A 17,339-nucleotide genomic window follows, 5' to 3' on the forward strand; every position below is an offset into this window, starting at 1 on the left:
TTAATCTGCTTCATAATAGATGTTATTAGGAAAATGTGCAATATTTAATTTACTTTTTTTTTTTTTTGCTTATTTTCTTCCCATTGCACCTAATTATGTCTTCTTTAACCACTGTAAATTATGGTACTTCGTTGTTGGTGTTTGCATCATTAGGCTTTGTTTTTTACAGATTCCTATTGGTGCTAGTAACAGTGGCAGAGAGTGGTTTAGGCTCCTAGTTTTTTGGCTCTGTTTTTTCCACCTAACCTTTACATCTAGAAGAAAACATTTGACAGAGCTGAAGAGCCCTTGTAACAAACCTATGCTGTTCATCTTTTTGGGCTGATGTGGTGTGTTTCCACTTCAGCTTGCCTGTTTGGGCATTCTCAATCCTGCTTGACTCTTTCCACAACTAGAGGTCCAAATCTGTTTCCATGGATTACTCCACAGCTAGTCACCTAATACATGTAGTGTACTTAGTGCATTTGTCTCTCCCCACATTATCCAACAGATTGAGGTCAAATGTTTATCTGACACCTTGCTAAGGCAGTTTAGTGCATTATTACAAACATGTCTCATAAACTCACTGGTTCAAGGTGCTGTAGGGGTTGGTTTGTTTTCTTTGTTTTGTTTTTCAAAACTAGTATTCCATTAAATTTTTAAACTTATAAATGCAGCATTTCTCATGTTTGCAAAATGTATTTTAAAAAGTGGAAGTGGGGACTTCTTGCACCATATTGATCTATTTAGGTAAGACATCAAATTAATGTTTATACAATAACAACTGTCTCTTTCCTTCCTTTCTTTTGCTGCCTGAAGGCCTGAGCTACAATGTCTCAGTGGGATTTGGGAGTAGGTTCTGCTTAACGTATATTTTTAGTAACTGATCTTAGCAGTACATCAAATATTGTCATTGCATGTAAATAAATGGTAATGTTATCTGGACATGTTTATATCCAGCAGATTAAGATGTTCAGTCAAATGAGTTAGATGACCACAGGAGAAATAGAAGCTGCTCTACATGAAAATTAATTTGCATTAAAGAAAATAGTAAGAGAGGATGATCTTAAATAGTTCTAAAGGAATTTTGTGCTTGTGAGTTGTTCTTGTGAGTTCTGTTGAGCCCTGAGGTTTGTTGATTTTTTGCTTGCCTTTTAAATCAGGAATGCACTTTTGTTTCCAAGTGCACTCTAATCCTGAGGTGGTCAAAAAGAGCATTGCAACACCTGGTGGGTCACCAGTTTTCTTTTCAGAGCGTGTAAAGCTTCTGCTCCATAAAACAGCAGTGTGTAACAAATAGTGTGGGAATACTACAAATGGATGAATGTTGGTTCAGGTGAGGAGCAGAACACGAAGAGTATCTCATCTAGTCAGTTTTAGATCCAGAGTGAAAAAATATTATTTGGTTGTGAGTGGAATTTTTTGTCATTGGAAAAAAATGCAGATAAAAGCTGATGTTCATTCTAGCACTGAAAGAAATGCACATTATAAATTGCAGGGTTTTAATCTGAAGTTAATGTTCTTACTTAGTCATCATTGTTTATATAACATTTATAACATCCACTGTCACCATGATAATAATATCTTCCAAATGCTGTTAATATACTTGATCCTATTGAAGAAAGATCTTGAATGCCTCTGGTTTTTTGTTAGGTGACATATTTGTCATTTGCTTTTTGAGAAAGCCATGAATAAGCTATGGGGAAGCTAATCAAGAAGAAGTGCATATTTAATTTTTGAAAAGGTGAAATCAGTAGCATAGTTCATTTTCTGTGGAAGTTCTGCCTACCAGACTTTATATTGCCCTGCTTAGAAAATGGGCTTTAGTTAAATGAATCTCTTGTGAAGTTTGTTTTCATTGCTGAAAAGAAAGCCAGTTTAGGCATAGATTTGGCTTTGTTTTTCTTTTCATGATCCTGCTCCCCTTGAGAAGGGAGCAGAGAATGTGATGTTCACAGAAGCATTTAATTATTTGCTTTGTCTTGGCTACATTGTGGTTGAAATATGCACACAAATAAGTTAAACTTATTCAATAATAGTACATAATAAACACCATCTTATTCTTTTTGCAATTTGATGTCCCTAGACATTCAGATGAGCAATCCTGGTGGCTTTTTTTTAATCTATCATTTCCTGAAAATTCCAGATTTCCTCTGAAAAAAAAAGTCTAAGAAGGAGACAACCATGACTCATCTTTTTTCTGTGTGGGATGATAAGAGAGTTTTGGTGCTGCCTCTTGCCCTGCAGTAATCAGCGTGGAGCAGAGGCAAGGTAGAGTTAATGGGCTCTGCAGCTGCTGTGGCTGTAGCCAGTTACGGTGGCATGGGGTGCAGCAGAGCTTAGAGAATACCCAACCCTGGAGAAGAAAATGAAAAATTGACTACTACTGAAAACCTATATGTATTTTGAGATCTGTGTACTTTTCACTATAGTCCTTGAAAAATTCATTAGAGGAACATGAAGCTATATATGTTATGAAATTGAGCTTACACAGCAGCGAGTTGAAATCCTTGTGTGTAATCCAACTTCAGATCATGATTCACAGAATGTAGTGCAGCAGTACCGCTGTGTCCCTCCTTCATGAATGGATGTGAGTCGCTGTTAATAAATAAATATGCATCAGACTCTTAGGGCCACATCTGTTGTTAAGATGTGTGGATACTGAGCTTAGCTTTATTTTCTGTAACCAGGTTGGTTTTCAGAGAAAAATGTGAAAGTAAATGTGTTCACTGTGTAAATGCTGGCTGAAAGTCAAGAAGTATCTTTTTTGAAGCTTGTCTTGCAATCTTCAGGGACGTCAGCTCAGGCTTTACTTTTTTTATTAAATAAATAAAAAAGCTTCAGCTTTCTACTTTCCTGTTAAAACCTCTACCCAATTTTTTTATACAGCATCTTTTTGCTTCCTCTGTTGGATTCTTTTGTATCTTTTTGGATATGTGGCTGCTTCTGACTGTGTATGAATATCTGTTGGATGCTTTTATACCACAAGTTCCCTGTAAAATTTAGTTCTTCCAACACAAAATTCCTTCACTATTACAGGAAAGTACATTCATCTAGGGGCTTTTGCATTTTGAAATATTGGTTGGATTTGTTTTGCCTTTTTTTATGTTTTTAATAAATTTTGTCTTACAGTGAAGATGGTTGTCCTCTTTGCTGTTAGTACTGGTTTTTATTACCCTGGTGAAGGCAGAGTTCTGATGCAAAGTTGACAGGGGGATCAAAGTTTCACAAGATGCATGCTTCAAAAGCATTAATTGCATTCATATTGCTGCAGTGTATTGCCTGACATGGTAAGGGTATAAAGACATCATTACTACTTGCAGGATCAAGGTATTTGCAGTCAGTGCCTTTAAAAGGACTTAGGGATTGGAGTAGTCCAGTTAGACTCCATGGGAACAGCTTGACTTTCATTATTCCTTAGTATGCACCAGAACTTTCTCAGAGCTGGATTTATTCTGGGTATCTCCTGACCTGGTGCTCTTCTGAAAGTCTTTGTCTTGGATGGGTGATTAGATTTAGGATGTTGCCTTAAGGTGAAACGTACAAACAGATTTAGAGGGGCGAAGTGGTTGTTACATAAATGTCGGTTCTCATGGAGATAAATAGAGCAGTATCTTGCTGCCTCCCCAGCCATTACTTATCAGTTGGCACTTGTTCTGGAGGCCACACAAACACCACGCTTAGCTGATCTTGCACATTTCCTGCCGTTTCCCCTCTAGGTTTAAGGTAGTGTCAGTCACTAAAAACATGAACATCCTGAATAGTGGAGGACTTCCTAAAGGATCTGCAGGTGTTGCTTTCTGTATTGCTAAAATATGTAAAGACTAAGCATCTACAGCAGAGTCCTCAGATGAAGAGTTTCTTGCACTATGTTGTCTGCAAAAGAGCTGGAAAATTGCCTTTTTTCATTTGGTTTAAAATGAAAACGCTCAGAAATGTTTTGGGAATTTTCAGATTAAAATCCCTCCTGTTCCCCAGCGATGTATACTTGTTTGCTCCCTCAGTTCTTAGTTTTGCTAAGCTTTTAGGGTTTTTTTTAAGGAAGCATTGCAGGATAATACGCAAGTCTGAAGTGTAAAGCTACATAATGATGAACCTGCTTTTATCACATGAGACACAATAATAGACAGTAAAGAGTCAGTGCTGAGCACTTGCTGGAAAGAGCATGCCAAGTGATCATTACTCTGTAAAACTTTTGGTATGATCTGATTATTAATGTTTTTAATTGAACGCTAATTTCTAATACAATTTGCTGCATACAGCACCTGGTCTTTCAAAATCCGGCCTTTACTCGATACTGCAGATAAAAACATACACCTTTTCTCCATTTGTCTTGCATATTTTGGCTTCAGTACAGAGTAGTTTCTTTCCATGCCATGAAAGGATCATTTGAGATGCTTTTCCTGTTCTGTACTTTTCAATAAGATTGTTAAAAACATGTAGGGAATGTTTGAATATCATTAGCGCACAGTGGATGTAATTGGTGAACTAGCAGTTCTAACAGTGTGATTGTTCCAGGTGGGAAGGATACAATAACATTCAGTGACCCAACCCTGCCCGTGATACAGCGCTCCAGGTCTCCGCTGTTAGCGTTTACTGATAAGCCACACAGAGCCGAAGGACAAGGTGAGCACCTGGAATGTAAGGAACACGATGAGAGCTGAGCACTCATTTCTTTCCAAATAAAATGTAATACATTTTCATGCTGGGATAGCAGAAGGCAAAGTTTCAGTGGTCACAGAGATTGAATAAATCAACCACAAGTAAAACAGATAGATGGTCCCAGTACAAATAGCAAAGAATGACTGCAGAGTTACTATTGAATAGATTGCACAGGGCTAGGGATCAGGTCTTACACCTCAAAGAATTTTCCTGCCAGATAACTTGGTACTGTGAGAAGTTATTCATGCCATCTGTGTTACAGTTAACTGATTCCTGCACTTTTTCCCTCAGTTAAAATGCACAGTAGGAAGCAGTCTGTGGAACTGGTTTAGCACTTTCCTGCATTATAGGTGATATCTAGATGAATGGCTTCCTGATTGCACATGGTAAATTGAAATACCCAACTCATTTTCCCAGAGAAATTGACTGCTTTTTTTATAGTGTAACACGTGTTTTGTTAAAAATCCTTCTTCAATAGCAAGCTTTAACATCTCTTCAAAGTCAAGCTTGGCTTTATTTGACAATTGCTGATAACCTTCAAATTTTTTTTCCTTATTTTTTGATAATGGATGGGAGATGGATTATTATACTTACTTATTGGCATTTGGATAAGGTCTTTAATGGGCACAACATTATGATGTGCCCAGATCTTTCTCAGCTAACCATGAAGCATCATAAGCAATTTATTTATTAGTCCTGAAACTAAATAGATTGTGGGTTAATTTTGACTTTATAGTCCATGTCATTATCTGATAAAACTTGACAGCCAGACTGATCTTTTTTAAAATCTTGATCAGATGATGTTTTTGCTAAAAATAAGAAGTGAAACTGTAATGAATAGCTCTCTGGTGAGTAATAATAACTCATATATATTCATTCTTTTGCTTACTTAATTGTTGATTTTTAATTAAATCTGCAGTTACTGAAAGTATTTACTTGGTGGCATTATGCTCTTTTCTTTCCATATTTGTCCTAGGTGAGGCTGGTGTTACTGTTGTGATTACAGGCTGATAAGACAGGCAGTCTGATCTGCCTGTCACATCTCATCAGACCCTGTTGCTGTTGCTTTGTAACACTGCCAAACCTTAGCTCTGTGCTGAAGCTTTCCATGCTGTGTTTTCTACTTCAGCTGATTTTTTTTTTTTTAAGACAGCCAAATAACTTCTTTTTTGTGTTAAATACTGATGACCATGTGGGGGTTTTGGTGGGCTTTTTTTGGCTTTTGTATGTTTGGTTGGTTTTAGTTTGTTTTTTCGTTTTTTTTTTCAAATATGCGAGCATTTCCTTTATCTATAATTATAGGAATTTGAAATCTAGGGAAAAGGTTTCCAGCCTGAGAAAACAGTCTGGAGTTTCCACCCCGTTCTATGTGATGCACTTACAAATCTCATCTGCTAAAAACAAACCAGTGATTCTGTTGAGCTCGCTTTGTGCCACCAGTGCTGGTCATTCCTTTGAGATAAAGTAAACTTAGAGGGAACAAAACCTGGAGCAGAGAGGGAAGAAAGGCCAAAAGTAGGACTCTCAAGTGGTGGGAAGACTAGAGTAGATGGGGATTGACAGAGTCAAAGGAAGTTTGAGTGAGAACGGACCTGCATGTGGCTAAGTAGAGGTCAGAGCACAGGAGTGAGGAATCAGAACACTGGCAGTGAAAGCAAGATGTGATAAAAAATATTGAAAGATGGATGAGAAATGGGCAAAGTGAATGTAGGGACTGGAAAAACAAAGAGATATAGAGCAGGAACAGAGATAGGCAGGGGAGAAGAGCAGAAGGAACAGGAACAGAGCCTTGTACAGGAACAGATAGACAAGGACTAGACCTGTAGCAGCCATAGGAAGAATTAGCTCCCAGTAGGTCATCTCCTTTTTTCCGCCTCTCCGTCCCATGACCATAGTGAGAACCAAGGTCAGTCACAGAAATTCTGTCATTAAACTGGAGTAAATTAAGAAATTACTGCTCTGCCTGCATAAGCTTGGGTTTTCCAATGCCTGTGTCCCAGTATATCTGATAACCTGCAGTAAGAAGTGAAACAAAACTTAGCTCTGTGAAAATTAAACTGGGCCAACTTTTTGGTGGCATAGATGAGCAGATATATACGACCAGCTGTGATGGGGCACCATAGTTTCTAGCAGTAGGTGAAGCAACAATACCCTGTTCTGCTGCTCCAGATGCCTTTTCTGAAGGATATTTGAGGCTGCCATCTTTCCTTCATAGCCTGGAAAGGAAGCAGTGTGTTTTCAGCTGTAGGGGATATCCCTGTGCTTGGAGTCACACAACTCCTCTGCAGTCAGCATCTATATGGGAATGATACACTGATACCTTTGGTACCTCTCTGCACAGAGAATGACTGCTGTTGAGCTTTAAAACTTGGTGCATATTGCAATTTTTCATCTTTACTATCTACCTGCAAAATCTGGGGGACCTTGGCAACTAGGAAGAGCATTGGAATGTGTTCATCTGCTTTGATTAACCAAGCAAGTATGCTCTTGGTTTAAAGTATTACTGAAATTAAAACAAAACCACTCTTACTTTCCTATAAATTGAATAATCAGTTGAGTGGAAACAATTGATAATCAGAATAGCAATGAAATTCTTACTTATCGTTAAGTATTAAGCCTCATGTCACATTGGTCAGTTATGGTCTTTTAAAGAGGACTACTGATATTTGGTGCCTGTTCAACCCAAGAAATCTTTTTAACTTTTGAACTTACATTTATTCTTCATCAGAACTTTTTATAATGCATCAAGTGTTGCTCTTGCTAGATCTGCAGATAATCAGAGGGCTTTTTCAGGCTTTTTTTATCCAGTCTATCTGCTTACCCTGGTCTCATTAAAGCCTCCTTTAATCTGTACTTGTTATCATTGTTTCACTTAAGCTGGATGGTGGATGAGTGTAGGATCTACTGTGCGGTTCCTGTGTGAAAATGCATAATGACAGAGTACAATCATATGAATTAAAGCCTGTCTTGTGCCACCAAATCTCACTTTATCCAATGCACAGGATAGATAGTTTCATGGAATGGATTGTACTTGAGCATCACAGGTGCTAATGAACAGCTATTCGGCTTTTTTTCCACTCCATTGTTGAATGCCTTGTCACTGCTGTATTGCCTGGGCACTGTTTCAGACATTCCCTGAAGACAACAGTGCTGTTCTTCTATGAACTTTCCTCTGGTGATTTAGTGCTTTGAAACAATTTATCTTCAGAAAATTGCAGCAACATGATAGGTTGGTGTTATCCTACTGTAAGAGGGAGGAAACTGAGGCATGCAAAGAGTAAGGTAGAGTCCCTGCTAATTATGAGTGCTAATTCAAGGTACATATACTTCAGCTCTATTTGGAGCACTCTGATGTACAGCACAAGCAGAGCAGTACTGCACATCAAGCTCCTAGTTTTCCAGCTGACTGCTCAGATAATGAGGCTTAGATCCAGTGGGTGATCACCTTTTGAAAGTTAATTTATCCCTGCCTTTTCCACAGACTTAAACTCCAGCTTTTCAGAGTTGCATTCCCAACTTCATTAATAGCAGTAAGAGTGTCTGTTCCCTTCATGCCAATCCTGGTCTCATTCACTCAGTAGCTCCCAAATTCTAAATGAGGCAGGTCTGACAGGGACAGTAGGCTGGTCCTCTGCAGCCAGGCAATCCCATCCTTGTGTGAGGCAGGATTCCTGTGAGAGAAAAGGAATAAATTCTTATATTCTAAAAGGTAATGCATCTGCAGAACAAGAGTAATTTTAAGCTCTCAATGCAGACTTAATTTTGGCATTTCCTAATTTTTTCTAACTTTACTTCACAGGCCTGTTTTCAATGAGGCTTATAGTCCTTTATTGGACATGTTAAAGATACTTTCACAAAGGTGTTTGTTTGCACATTGCTGTTTTCTCTGTCCTGACACGCTTTTCAGTGTTTGCCTTTTAGTATAATGTTATATTTAAAATTCTTCTACTGCTGCTTTGTTTTATGCTGTTAGCCTAATCAAAATAATCTTTTATGTCTTGAGAAATATTGCAGGACCAATAACAAAACTTCATTATTGGATGAAAGCCTGTGAAAAGCTCCAAATAAATGGAGCTTATGTTAATCCCTGAAACTGGTAGTGATGGGGTGATTAATTGTAAGATGTGCCAAAAATTTTCAAAGCTAAGTGCCTTGCTTGAAGTTGATATTCCTCTGAAACCATTTGCCTGACCTTGCTGTTCTACAGTATAGTACTGTCTGACTTAGAGTTGTTGGTATTAGAGAAAGACAGGATCCAAAACAGGGCCAGATCCAGCAAGAAACTTAGTGTTGATTGTTTATTATCTAAGGAATAGGCCTGGGAGGGATAGGGAAGCACTCTTAAAAATTTCTTACTGAGGTAAACATCTCTGTGATCCAGCACTGGTAGTGGTGGGCTTCAGATCAGATATATAACAAATGCCTCCAACTGACTCAAGCATCTTGCTGTTCCCTTTCTCTTTCAGCAGAACAGAAGGGAGAACGTGATGAAAGCTGTGCTGTTGCAACTGAGTCCCTAGCTCCAGAGGGAACAAACTTAAATAACAGAAACCAAAATAAACATTTTTACCCTTCATTACCCCAGCTACCTTCTGAGGAGGAAGACATAAACAAGCTTGGAAGTCAGATAATTAAACTGACAGTTGCAGAACTGGAAGGGAAAGGAGGCGCTTGTGTGGGGGAGCAGAACATGGGAGTTGGAGCAGAGCTTAATGATTCATCAGAAGCAGAGTTCCCACTTTCCAGCCCTGATCCATCTGACCCCACAGATCCCTCAAACTCTGAGAATGAGCGAACAGGTGAAACTGAGGCCCTGAAAGACAATGACAAAACCTCAGAGAGAGATTCTGAAATTCCAAATGAAAGAGGGGATCAAGATAACAGCACCATGGATGTGGTGCATGATAAAGATGCTGGAAGGCATGGAGGGCTCAGTGTTACAACTGCAGACACAAATAACAGCTTTGAGGAGCTCTCTGAATCTGAAAACAAGAAACCATCTGATGCTACTGAAAACCGTGAATATTTGGATAACAGTTTGGCTTGAGGTATGAAATCCAGGCCCTCGAGCATCTCACTGAAATCCTTTTGCAGTTTCTGTGCTGTTGCAGATATGATCAGTGAAATAGTGTGCTGTAGGGTTGATTATTTTACAGCGAACTGTTAATAATTCCTTTAAAAAGATGTTTTTCTGTTAGTTCTGGCTGTAGTATACCAAAACTGTAAATTACCTAAGGGAAAGAATTAGTGATGAGGTTTAGTCATGTTGTTTTTTTTGTTACGATTTGAAGTTTCTACATGGATTGATGTAATTTACATTGGCATAGTAAAGAGGCCAGTGATAATGATTTATCTTGTTATCACTAGGCTCCTGTAACATGTATGGTCCTAGTGCTGGACTGTATTTTAATGGTGAGAAGTGTCTCTGAAGGATGAAAAATTTGGAGTGATAAATTGAGAAGCATCTTCAGGCTGCAAGGTTTTGCTTCTTTCTCAGACTGTGCTCTGTTTCTCTTTACATATGACTGTAAATACATCCTTAGAATAAGATCACTGTTCCCTTACAGGAAGTTTCAGAAAACCATCCCTGCATGTATATAAGTCTCTCGTTACAAACCTTTATACTTTTGTCAACTGTACAAAATTCTTCCTTTCCTCTCCCAGCTCATCTCATGAAAATGACGGGAGTTACTTCACCAGATACTGAGAACCCAGTTTAATGAAGCTCTGAAGGAAACATCATCAGAGAAGCCAGAAGTCTTACTGTGAGAAACAGCATGCTGTTCCAAAGCAAGGAAAACAGCAAGAGGAGAACCGGTGATGCCCTGTCCACCTACTTTGCTCTGTCAGTTTCTGAAATTGCAGTCCTCTACTTGCAGGAGCTGGAACAGCCCTTGGGCTTAGTTAATGGGTGGTAGATTTCAGCCTACTCCATCTGTGCTCTCCTTTTAAAGGAATTTTGTCTTTTTTATTTTCTTCTTATTTGGAATTAAGGACAACTCTTCCTTTCCTCCGTATTTCACCAGTCTGTGGTATGATAGAAGGATTATTTGCATTGTTGCCACTTTCTTAAACTTCTTCCCTTGAAGAGGTTTAGTCATAGAAAAACACTCCTGTAATAACTGGGGAAAAATGGAGCTGCTGTGTCATTCCCTAGCTCAGTCCTGATGCTGGAGCTGTGCCACTCTGCTTCTAGGAAGGCAGCAACGAGGGAATACTTAACGTTGAAGTTAGCAGCTGTTGGAGAAGGGGAGGCAGGTCTTTCCTCTCCTGTTTGTAGCATAAGGAATAGTCTCTGCAGCTGTGGGCCTTCTATGGGCCAGCAGCCATCAAGGCAATTTTTCTGCTGGCTTGGGACCTAATTGTCTGTAAATGTTCATTTCTCACTCCTAGAACTTGAAACCAATCAGAGAGAATTAAAGCAAATTTAATAAAATACTACTAATAAAAAGGAAAATCCCTCCCAGATTGAGTACTTCTTTGACAAATAACTGCCAGCTGCAAGTTTTTACAGCCCACTTGTCAGCTACTGAATAAAGAGAATTTATATTAGCTGTACTGACAAACTCTTCTGTTCGTGTAAGATGAGCTAGCAGGTGCTGCCATAATCAAGGTGTCAGAGCCCATGGACGGTTTGTATTCAGCAGAACAAAGGCTGTATGTAAATTATTACATATAAGGAGTGATAGTTGGAAGGTGAAAAATGTGGCTTGTCTCTGTTCTCATGTGTTTTCCCTAGCACAGGTGCATTTGTGTAACCCTTTCAGTGTCTATCTGCAGGATATAAAGCCATACTTACAGTGTTTGTCAAATATGTTTACTTTGTCTTTAAGGGTAATTGCACATTGCAGCATTCCACTGATGTTAAAAATCAGTCCTTAGGAACAAAAGTTATATAAATATTTAACCATATTAGGGACATGAAGCAGTAAAATGTTTTTATTTTGTTATCCCGATTACCATTAAAACTCCTCATTACCTGAAAAAAAAACACAAGAAGAGTTTAAGTGTTTGAAAGACTGTTAAGCTGTTCCCAGTAATTGTAACTGACTGCATTATTGACTCATTTTTGTGACAGTCAGAAGAGAAATAGCTGTAGAAACTAAAATCTCCAGGAGAATGTGCAGGATTTTTTCCTCTAAAGCCTGAATGTCACATGAAGTAGCATTTCATTTGAGATATATTTTTTCCATCATTCACAGTCTGATCCTGCACAGAGCTAAATTTCAATGCAGTCAGAACTGAGGCAAGCAAATAAGAAGGTCAAGATTTCTTGAGGTTGAGCTGAGAAATGTTGAGGGTCGTTTACTATTTCCCTGTCCTGTGTCTTTCCTGACCCAGAAATGTGCGAATGAGCATTTTGCTCACGGTCCCTTAACACCCAGTTAATGCTATTAGTTAATGAAGAGCTTGGTGTAAGGTTGGAGCAGTGCTGGATCAACAGCTTTTTAGTGCCTCATTTGCTGATTCTTTTCAGTATGTCTTTGCTGTAAGAAAAGATGTACAACCCAACAATTAGGGCATCTTGGTAATTGTCTTCACACCATTCTCCCTCTTAGATGCCATTTTTAAATGTTTGCAAACACTAAATTCCAGTAAGATACATAGATCTCTGAAAACCTCATATTCAGTGTGATGCTGCTGCTGCAATACTGCCCCTCTACTTTCTGCTCTAGCAAATGTGTATTCTACCTACATTTTTAGCTTTCTCCCAGAAACACAAGACTTCAAAGCAAGGAGACTTGTAAAAGTGAGACATTGTTGCTGCACTAGGTGATAAGTAATTAAATATTCTTGTCAGTGTCTTCCTTGGATATTGCTTTAATTGGATATTGTTGTGCTATTAGAACGATTTTTTTCCCAGTAAATTTAACTGGGGTTTTTTGTGGACTCAACACCACCTTAGATTTGGGGGTGGTGGTGTTGTTTTGTTTTTTAAGACCTGTGTTCCCTTTTTTTACTACATTAGATGTGCAGAAATCACAACCAGACATATAAGCCTTTTTGGTCTTGGGCTTTGGGGAAGCAAACTGGGAAGGGAATTTTGTGGCAGGAGTATGGAGAAGCTGCATCTCACAAAGTGATTTAAAGGAAGTTGTCTTACTAAAAGTGAAATTATGCATTATCTGTGAGAATGATTTCATTCGAAAGTATTATGTGGTTATTGGAAAAATTATGTTCACTGAATTTGTAAAATAAATGTGTGAAAAGGACAGATTAAGAAGCATCTTTTAGAATGCTGCTTCTTTTCTAAGGGAGACTATTTTTAAGCATATGGGAATTTGTATAATGAAGACAGTGGCATTTCTTTAATCCCTATGAGCTCAGGAATGTATTTCAAAATCTTAACTGAGATTAAGTTGAAAATCGGATACATTTCTAAAAGATAGCGTTTTGTTTACCAGCTTCTGTTTTGTAGTTTGCTCTCTAAATTTTGCAGTTTAATTTATTTGCAAACCACTCTTCTGCTGCTGCTTGGATTAACAGCACAACGTGGTTAAACCATATTAATAAATTTTGTCATCTTTAATAAAAACATTTCCTGATACACTTGTTCTACCTGTTTCCTTTTCTCTTCTCAGTATCAGATGAATTATAGCCATGGGGCAGTGTTTTAATATTCTCACTGTGTTGTATTACATTTAAAAAGTAGAGCCTTATTGAGTGAGAGTTTTAAGTCTGAAAATTATTTTACTTAAATCTTTTCACTGTCATTTCTCCCAGCCTAAACTGATTTACTTCCTACAGTTTTGTATGAAGTAACACTCAGTATTATTTTGCTTTGAAAATAGTATTTCTCTCTGATCTGCTAACTTCATCATCATTGTCTTAGCAGCATTGTAACTTTTGTATACAACTTTGCTGACAGGCACAAACTGGAGAGTTATACAAGTAGAGTAACATAATAGATCTGAAGTTCAACTCAGAAATTCCTGTACTTTCCCTTATTTGTAGGGAAAGTCCATTATCAAGGTCTTGCAGCACAACACCCAACACTGTTAACAGCAGAGGCCTTTTTGCTTTTCAAGTTTGCACCTAACTACAGAATGGTGTCTAATGAGAGGCAAATTCTTTCTTTTTTCCTTTAGTAGCTAACGATCCCTTAAGAGACCCTTAGAGTGCACAGATTCTTTCACCCATGCACCCTGTCCATCTGCACGCTTACTCACATGCATTCAACTCCCAAACTGCATAAAATGGAATCTTTCTTCAAGAAAACACTCACAGTGTTGAGTTGATGCTGGTTTTATTGTTGGGCTTACAGAAAGGTAGCTCTATAAAAGTGATATGCATTTCATACAGGAGCAAGCAAATGGAAACAGGACTTCTTTAGCCACACATCTTAGTGGCCAGTGGCACAGCCTAAGTTATTTTGTGCTGCCCAGGCTGTAGCTGGTGTTTTGGACTTCACCTAAGCCTGGCTGTACATTCTTTTGTATAGCCCTCTCTTCTTCTTGTCCATAACCTCAGGCAGTTTCTCTTCCCACAAGTTCTTGTTGCTTATCCCAATCACACAGCAAGCCAGACGTTTCCCAGCATTTCCATTTTCCAAACTCGCCTTATTATTGCCCTTGCCCATGTCATCTTCCTGCTCGTGGATCACAACAGATCTGCCCATGACGGAATATGGACCAAAGATTGTGGCAAAGAGATTTGTTTTGTATTTTCTGATTTTGCCTTCTTTAGGAAGAAAGTTGCCAAAATCTCCTGGGTGCCGGGGGTGATTCACCCTGAAAGGGTTATAGTGTCCCCCTGTAGAATCACAGCCATTGCTGAGATCTCCAAGCTTGTGGATGTGTATAGCTCTACTCGATTGATTGTTATCCAATGGAAACCCATCCAAGTAAAAAATGGCTTCCAATCTTCCATTTGAGTAACACTGCCTGAATAAGACTTGTCCAGTCACTTGTGGCTTGTCAGCCTCTATTTTGGAGCTGGGCTTCATTTCACAAGTGGCATAAATCATCCCATCACTGTCGTTACCACGTGCTACTGGGTAGAGCAAATTCTGCCAGAGGTCGTTCACTTGTTTCTGTATTTCATGCAGTGACTCTTGGCGTGGATCAGTTTCCTTATCTGTCATGACACCAGAGGCAAACAGGGCAAGCCCAGTGACCAGAGAAAGAATCAGAAGCATCTTGGCAATTTAGAGCCTGCAAAAGGAACAGGAAGGTACAAAGAATTCAGGGCATTTTGCAGCAGTGTGGCTGGAGAGAAAGACATGCAGCCAGTGGGGAGCTGAGTGAAGCAGCTGGAACATGGTCCTGGTGGACTGCTGCTTGCTAAATCTGCCTAATGTGATGAACTGAAACTAAATCAGAATGCATATCGTGTGTTTAAACACATATAACTGGCACCCATGACTAAAAGAAATTCTACTGATTTTATATTTTACATTAGACCTTGATCTGAAAAACTACGTCTGTTTCCCTGCAGGAAGCAAGCAAGCCAAAATGTTTTTAAATCTATTTCTGAGTTTGTATTGAGGCTTTTCTACTTCAACAAATTCCAGCAAGACAGTTTGCCAGGAGTTTTTTCTTGGTCCGTCTACTTAACCACTACTTAAGCATTACAAACAAAAAGTAAAAATCCAGCAACAAGTTGATTACCTTGCAGAACCCCTCAGCAGCTCTTCGCCTCTGCTCCCCTAAACAAGATGTGACCGGACAGAAAGCCAGAGTTGCTTGAAGGTGATGCTTATAGGAACTGCGTCTTTGTGTAGAAATTAGGTAACGCTGGTTCAGGGGAGGAGGGAGAACTGTGGGAGGGGAGGGAGGCGGGGACGGAGGGAAGAAGGAAGGGAGGGGAGAAAGTTCTAGGCATTTTTGTTTTGGGCAGGGTGAACGTTTTATCCTTTCCTGGTGAGTTTGTTAGTCTGGCTCTTGGTCCTCACCGGCATTTCCTCCCCCCCCCAACCCCCCCCAAAAAAAAAAGGAAAAAGGCCATGAAGCTTTGAAATTAATCTGCCTTTTGGTGACTTCATGCTCTCATCTGAAAGAAGTGAACTTCAGCACAAAGGGAGGGGAGAGGAAGGAGCTTTTTTAAGGCACAGCTCAGTAGTTTGCTCACTTGTGTGCTGGTTGTCTGAAGCTGGTTTGCATTTTTATTTCTTAGTCAAAGTAGAAACTGGTACCTGAGCAACATAAACTGATCTACATGGATATATGCAAAAGTTTTTGTGGATTTAGAAACTGAGTTTAAACTGTAGATGTTGAGGTACATGTCAGTGATGCCTCTGAAGTTTTTGGGTTAGCATCTGCTGAGTTACTCACCAAGATACCACCTGCTCCACTGCAGCCCTTCTGCTGCTCTTTTTTTTTTTTTCCTTTTTTTTTTGACACTAGCAGTGATTTCTTTCCTAAGAGAGAAGTACACAGTACTGAGGCAGTGCAACATCAGACTGAAGTGCAGAGAAATTGCTCAGAAGCTGGCTGGAGCACGGAGAGTTCACATGTGTTTCACCATCCCATGAACTAAGAAATGCTCTCCTCTCAGGGGCATTGCCCTGCCTATAGCACTTCCCACTGTTGTAGCTGAAATGTGGATTTGTCTGTCACAAGATCAATTTAACAGGGTGAGATTTCTGTAGAGAGAAAAAAAGTTGCTCTTATTACTCTGGAACAATTCTAAACGCAAGAAAATGGCAAAGAAAATCCTTTTCCCAGTTCACATCTTTTGCCAGCTGGGTAAGGAATGGGACTGTCAGCTTCTGCAATGGTAAAATTGTGTGTGTTAATCTTACCAGTACCATATACTACATCAGATCCAAGATACTCAGTTATCTGAGAAAAACAATTTTTTTTCTTTATGTATGAGGGAGAGTAGAGCTAAAGGAATGTCAACTACTTGGATCATTAGCCTGGGAGAGGAAATAGAGTTAACTAACTTTAGTTTTGAATATTGTGATATTGAATGTGTTGCTTTAGCTCTGGGCTTCAGTTCATAATCTGTGAGACTGGTATTTCTTCAGGGTATTTACAAGATTTTCAGATCACTGTGCTCTTGGGCACTGTGCAATGTTCAGTGGGAGCTGAATTGTCACAGAGGCTGAGTGCCAGGATTGCCCATCACCCCAAGCCTAACACCACCTCCTTTGCAGCTCTTCCCGAGCTCATTCACTGGCAGTCTCTGAGCTGGGAAAAATCCACACTTGCAGTGTGGCAATATTATGAAATTGCTTCGGTTTAAAGTATTTGAGAGTTTTATAATCAAGTTTTATAAATACACACAAGAAATGTTCAGCTAAAACTAGCGAAATGCAAAGGGGACTGGCTTAAGTTTGTAAAATTATTATTAATGTGTTTGACAGCAAACATCCAGTCTAGATACTGTTAGAAAAATTATTTCTTAGCAGCATAAACCATTTTTTGAGGGGTCATGACAAATGGAAGTAAGAAAGGACCATCATTCATTGTTTATTGTCTGAGTCACAAAGTAGTGAACTGCAATTGAGTTTAACACTTTTACAAGGAAATTTCTGAGCCAGCAGTCAGTACTCCGAGAATTGTAGAGCTTTAATTGAATTATAAAGCATTTTGAAATGAAAACTAGGGATAGAATTGTAGCTGGCTTAGATACAGCAGTGTTTCTGACTTCAGTGGCATTTGTGCTGTCTACACTAGGTGGGATTTTGTCCCTGGAAAAACCTACTTGCTGCTCTTTTTTGATGTACTGCACATGAGGGAGTGAAGCAGAGA

The 17,339-nt window shown here is 39.1% G+C and overlaps 2 protein-coding genes across 5 annotated transcripts in view; one reads left to right on the forward strand and one right to left on the reverse strand.

Moving 5' to 3' along the window:
• CCDC149 (coiled-coil domain containing 149) overlaps positions 1-13,189 on the forward strand; it is a 51,338-nt gene extending 38,149 nt beyond the window's left edge. The window contains exons 11-14 of one of the 4 annotated variants that reach the window (XM_085059236.1): positions 799-831; positions 4,498-4,605; positions 9,108-9,689; positions 10,306-13,189. In XM_085059236.1, coding sequence (XP_084915362.1) covers positions 799-831; positions 4,498-4,605; positions 9,108-9,688 — 722 coding nt within the window. In that variant the 3' untranslated portion in view covers position 9,689; positions 10,306-13,189. The remainder of the gene's footprint in view (positions 1-798; positions 832-4,497; positions 4,606-9,107; positions 9,690-10,305) is intronic. The other 3 variants (XM_085059232.1, XM_085059233.1, XM_085059235.1) reach the window with 3 other exon arrangements.
• A 682-nt stretch (positions 13,190-13,871) lies between these two features.
• Positions 13,872-15,405, reverse strand: SOD3 (superoxide dismutase 3). The gene is made up of 2 exons (XM_085059237.1): positions 15,252-15,405; positions 13,872-14,795 (listed from the first exon to the last, which is right to left on the reverse strand). Exon 2 carries the CDS (start codon positions 14,777-14,779, stop codon positions 14,054-14,056), a length of 726 nt encoding a protein of 241 aa, XP_084915363.1. The 5' UTR covers positions 14,780-14,795; positions 15,252-15,405; the 3' UTR covers positions 13,872-14,053.
• Between the last annotated feature and the right edge of the window lie 1,934 nt (positions 15,406-17,339).

The sequence above is a fragment of the Lichenostomus cassidix genome, chromosome 4 (genome assembly GCF_008360975.1).
Source record: "Lichenostomus cassidix isolate B80296 chromosome 4, HeHo_3.0, whole genome shotgun sequence".
NCBI lineage: Eukaryota > Metazoa > Chordata > Aves > Passeriformes > Meliphagidae > Lichenostomus > Lichenostomus cassidix.

What these genes read in the sequence shown, in the direction of transcription:
- SOD3 (XM_085059237.1), bottom strand. Translation starts at nt 14,779, where the DNA reads ATGCTTCTGATTCTTTCTCTGGTCACTGGGCTTGCCCTGTTTGCCTCT.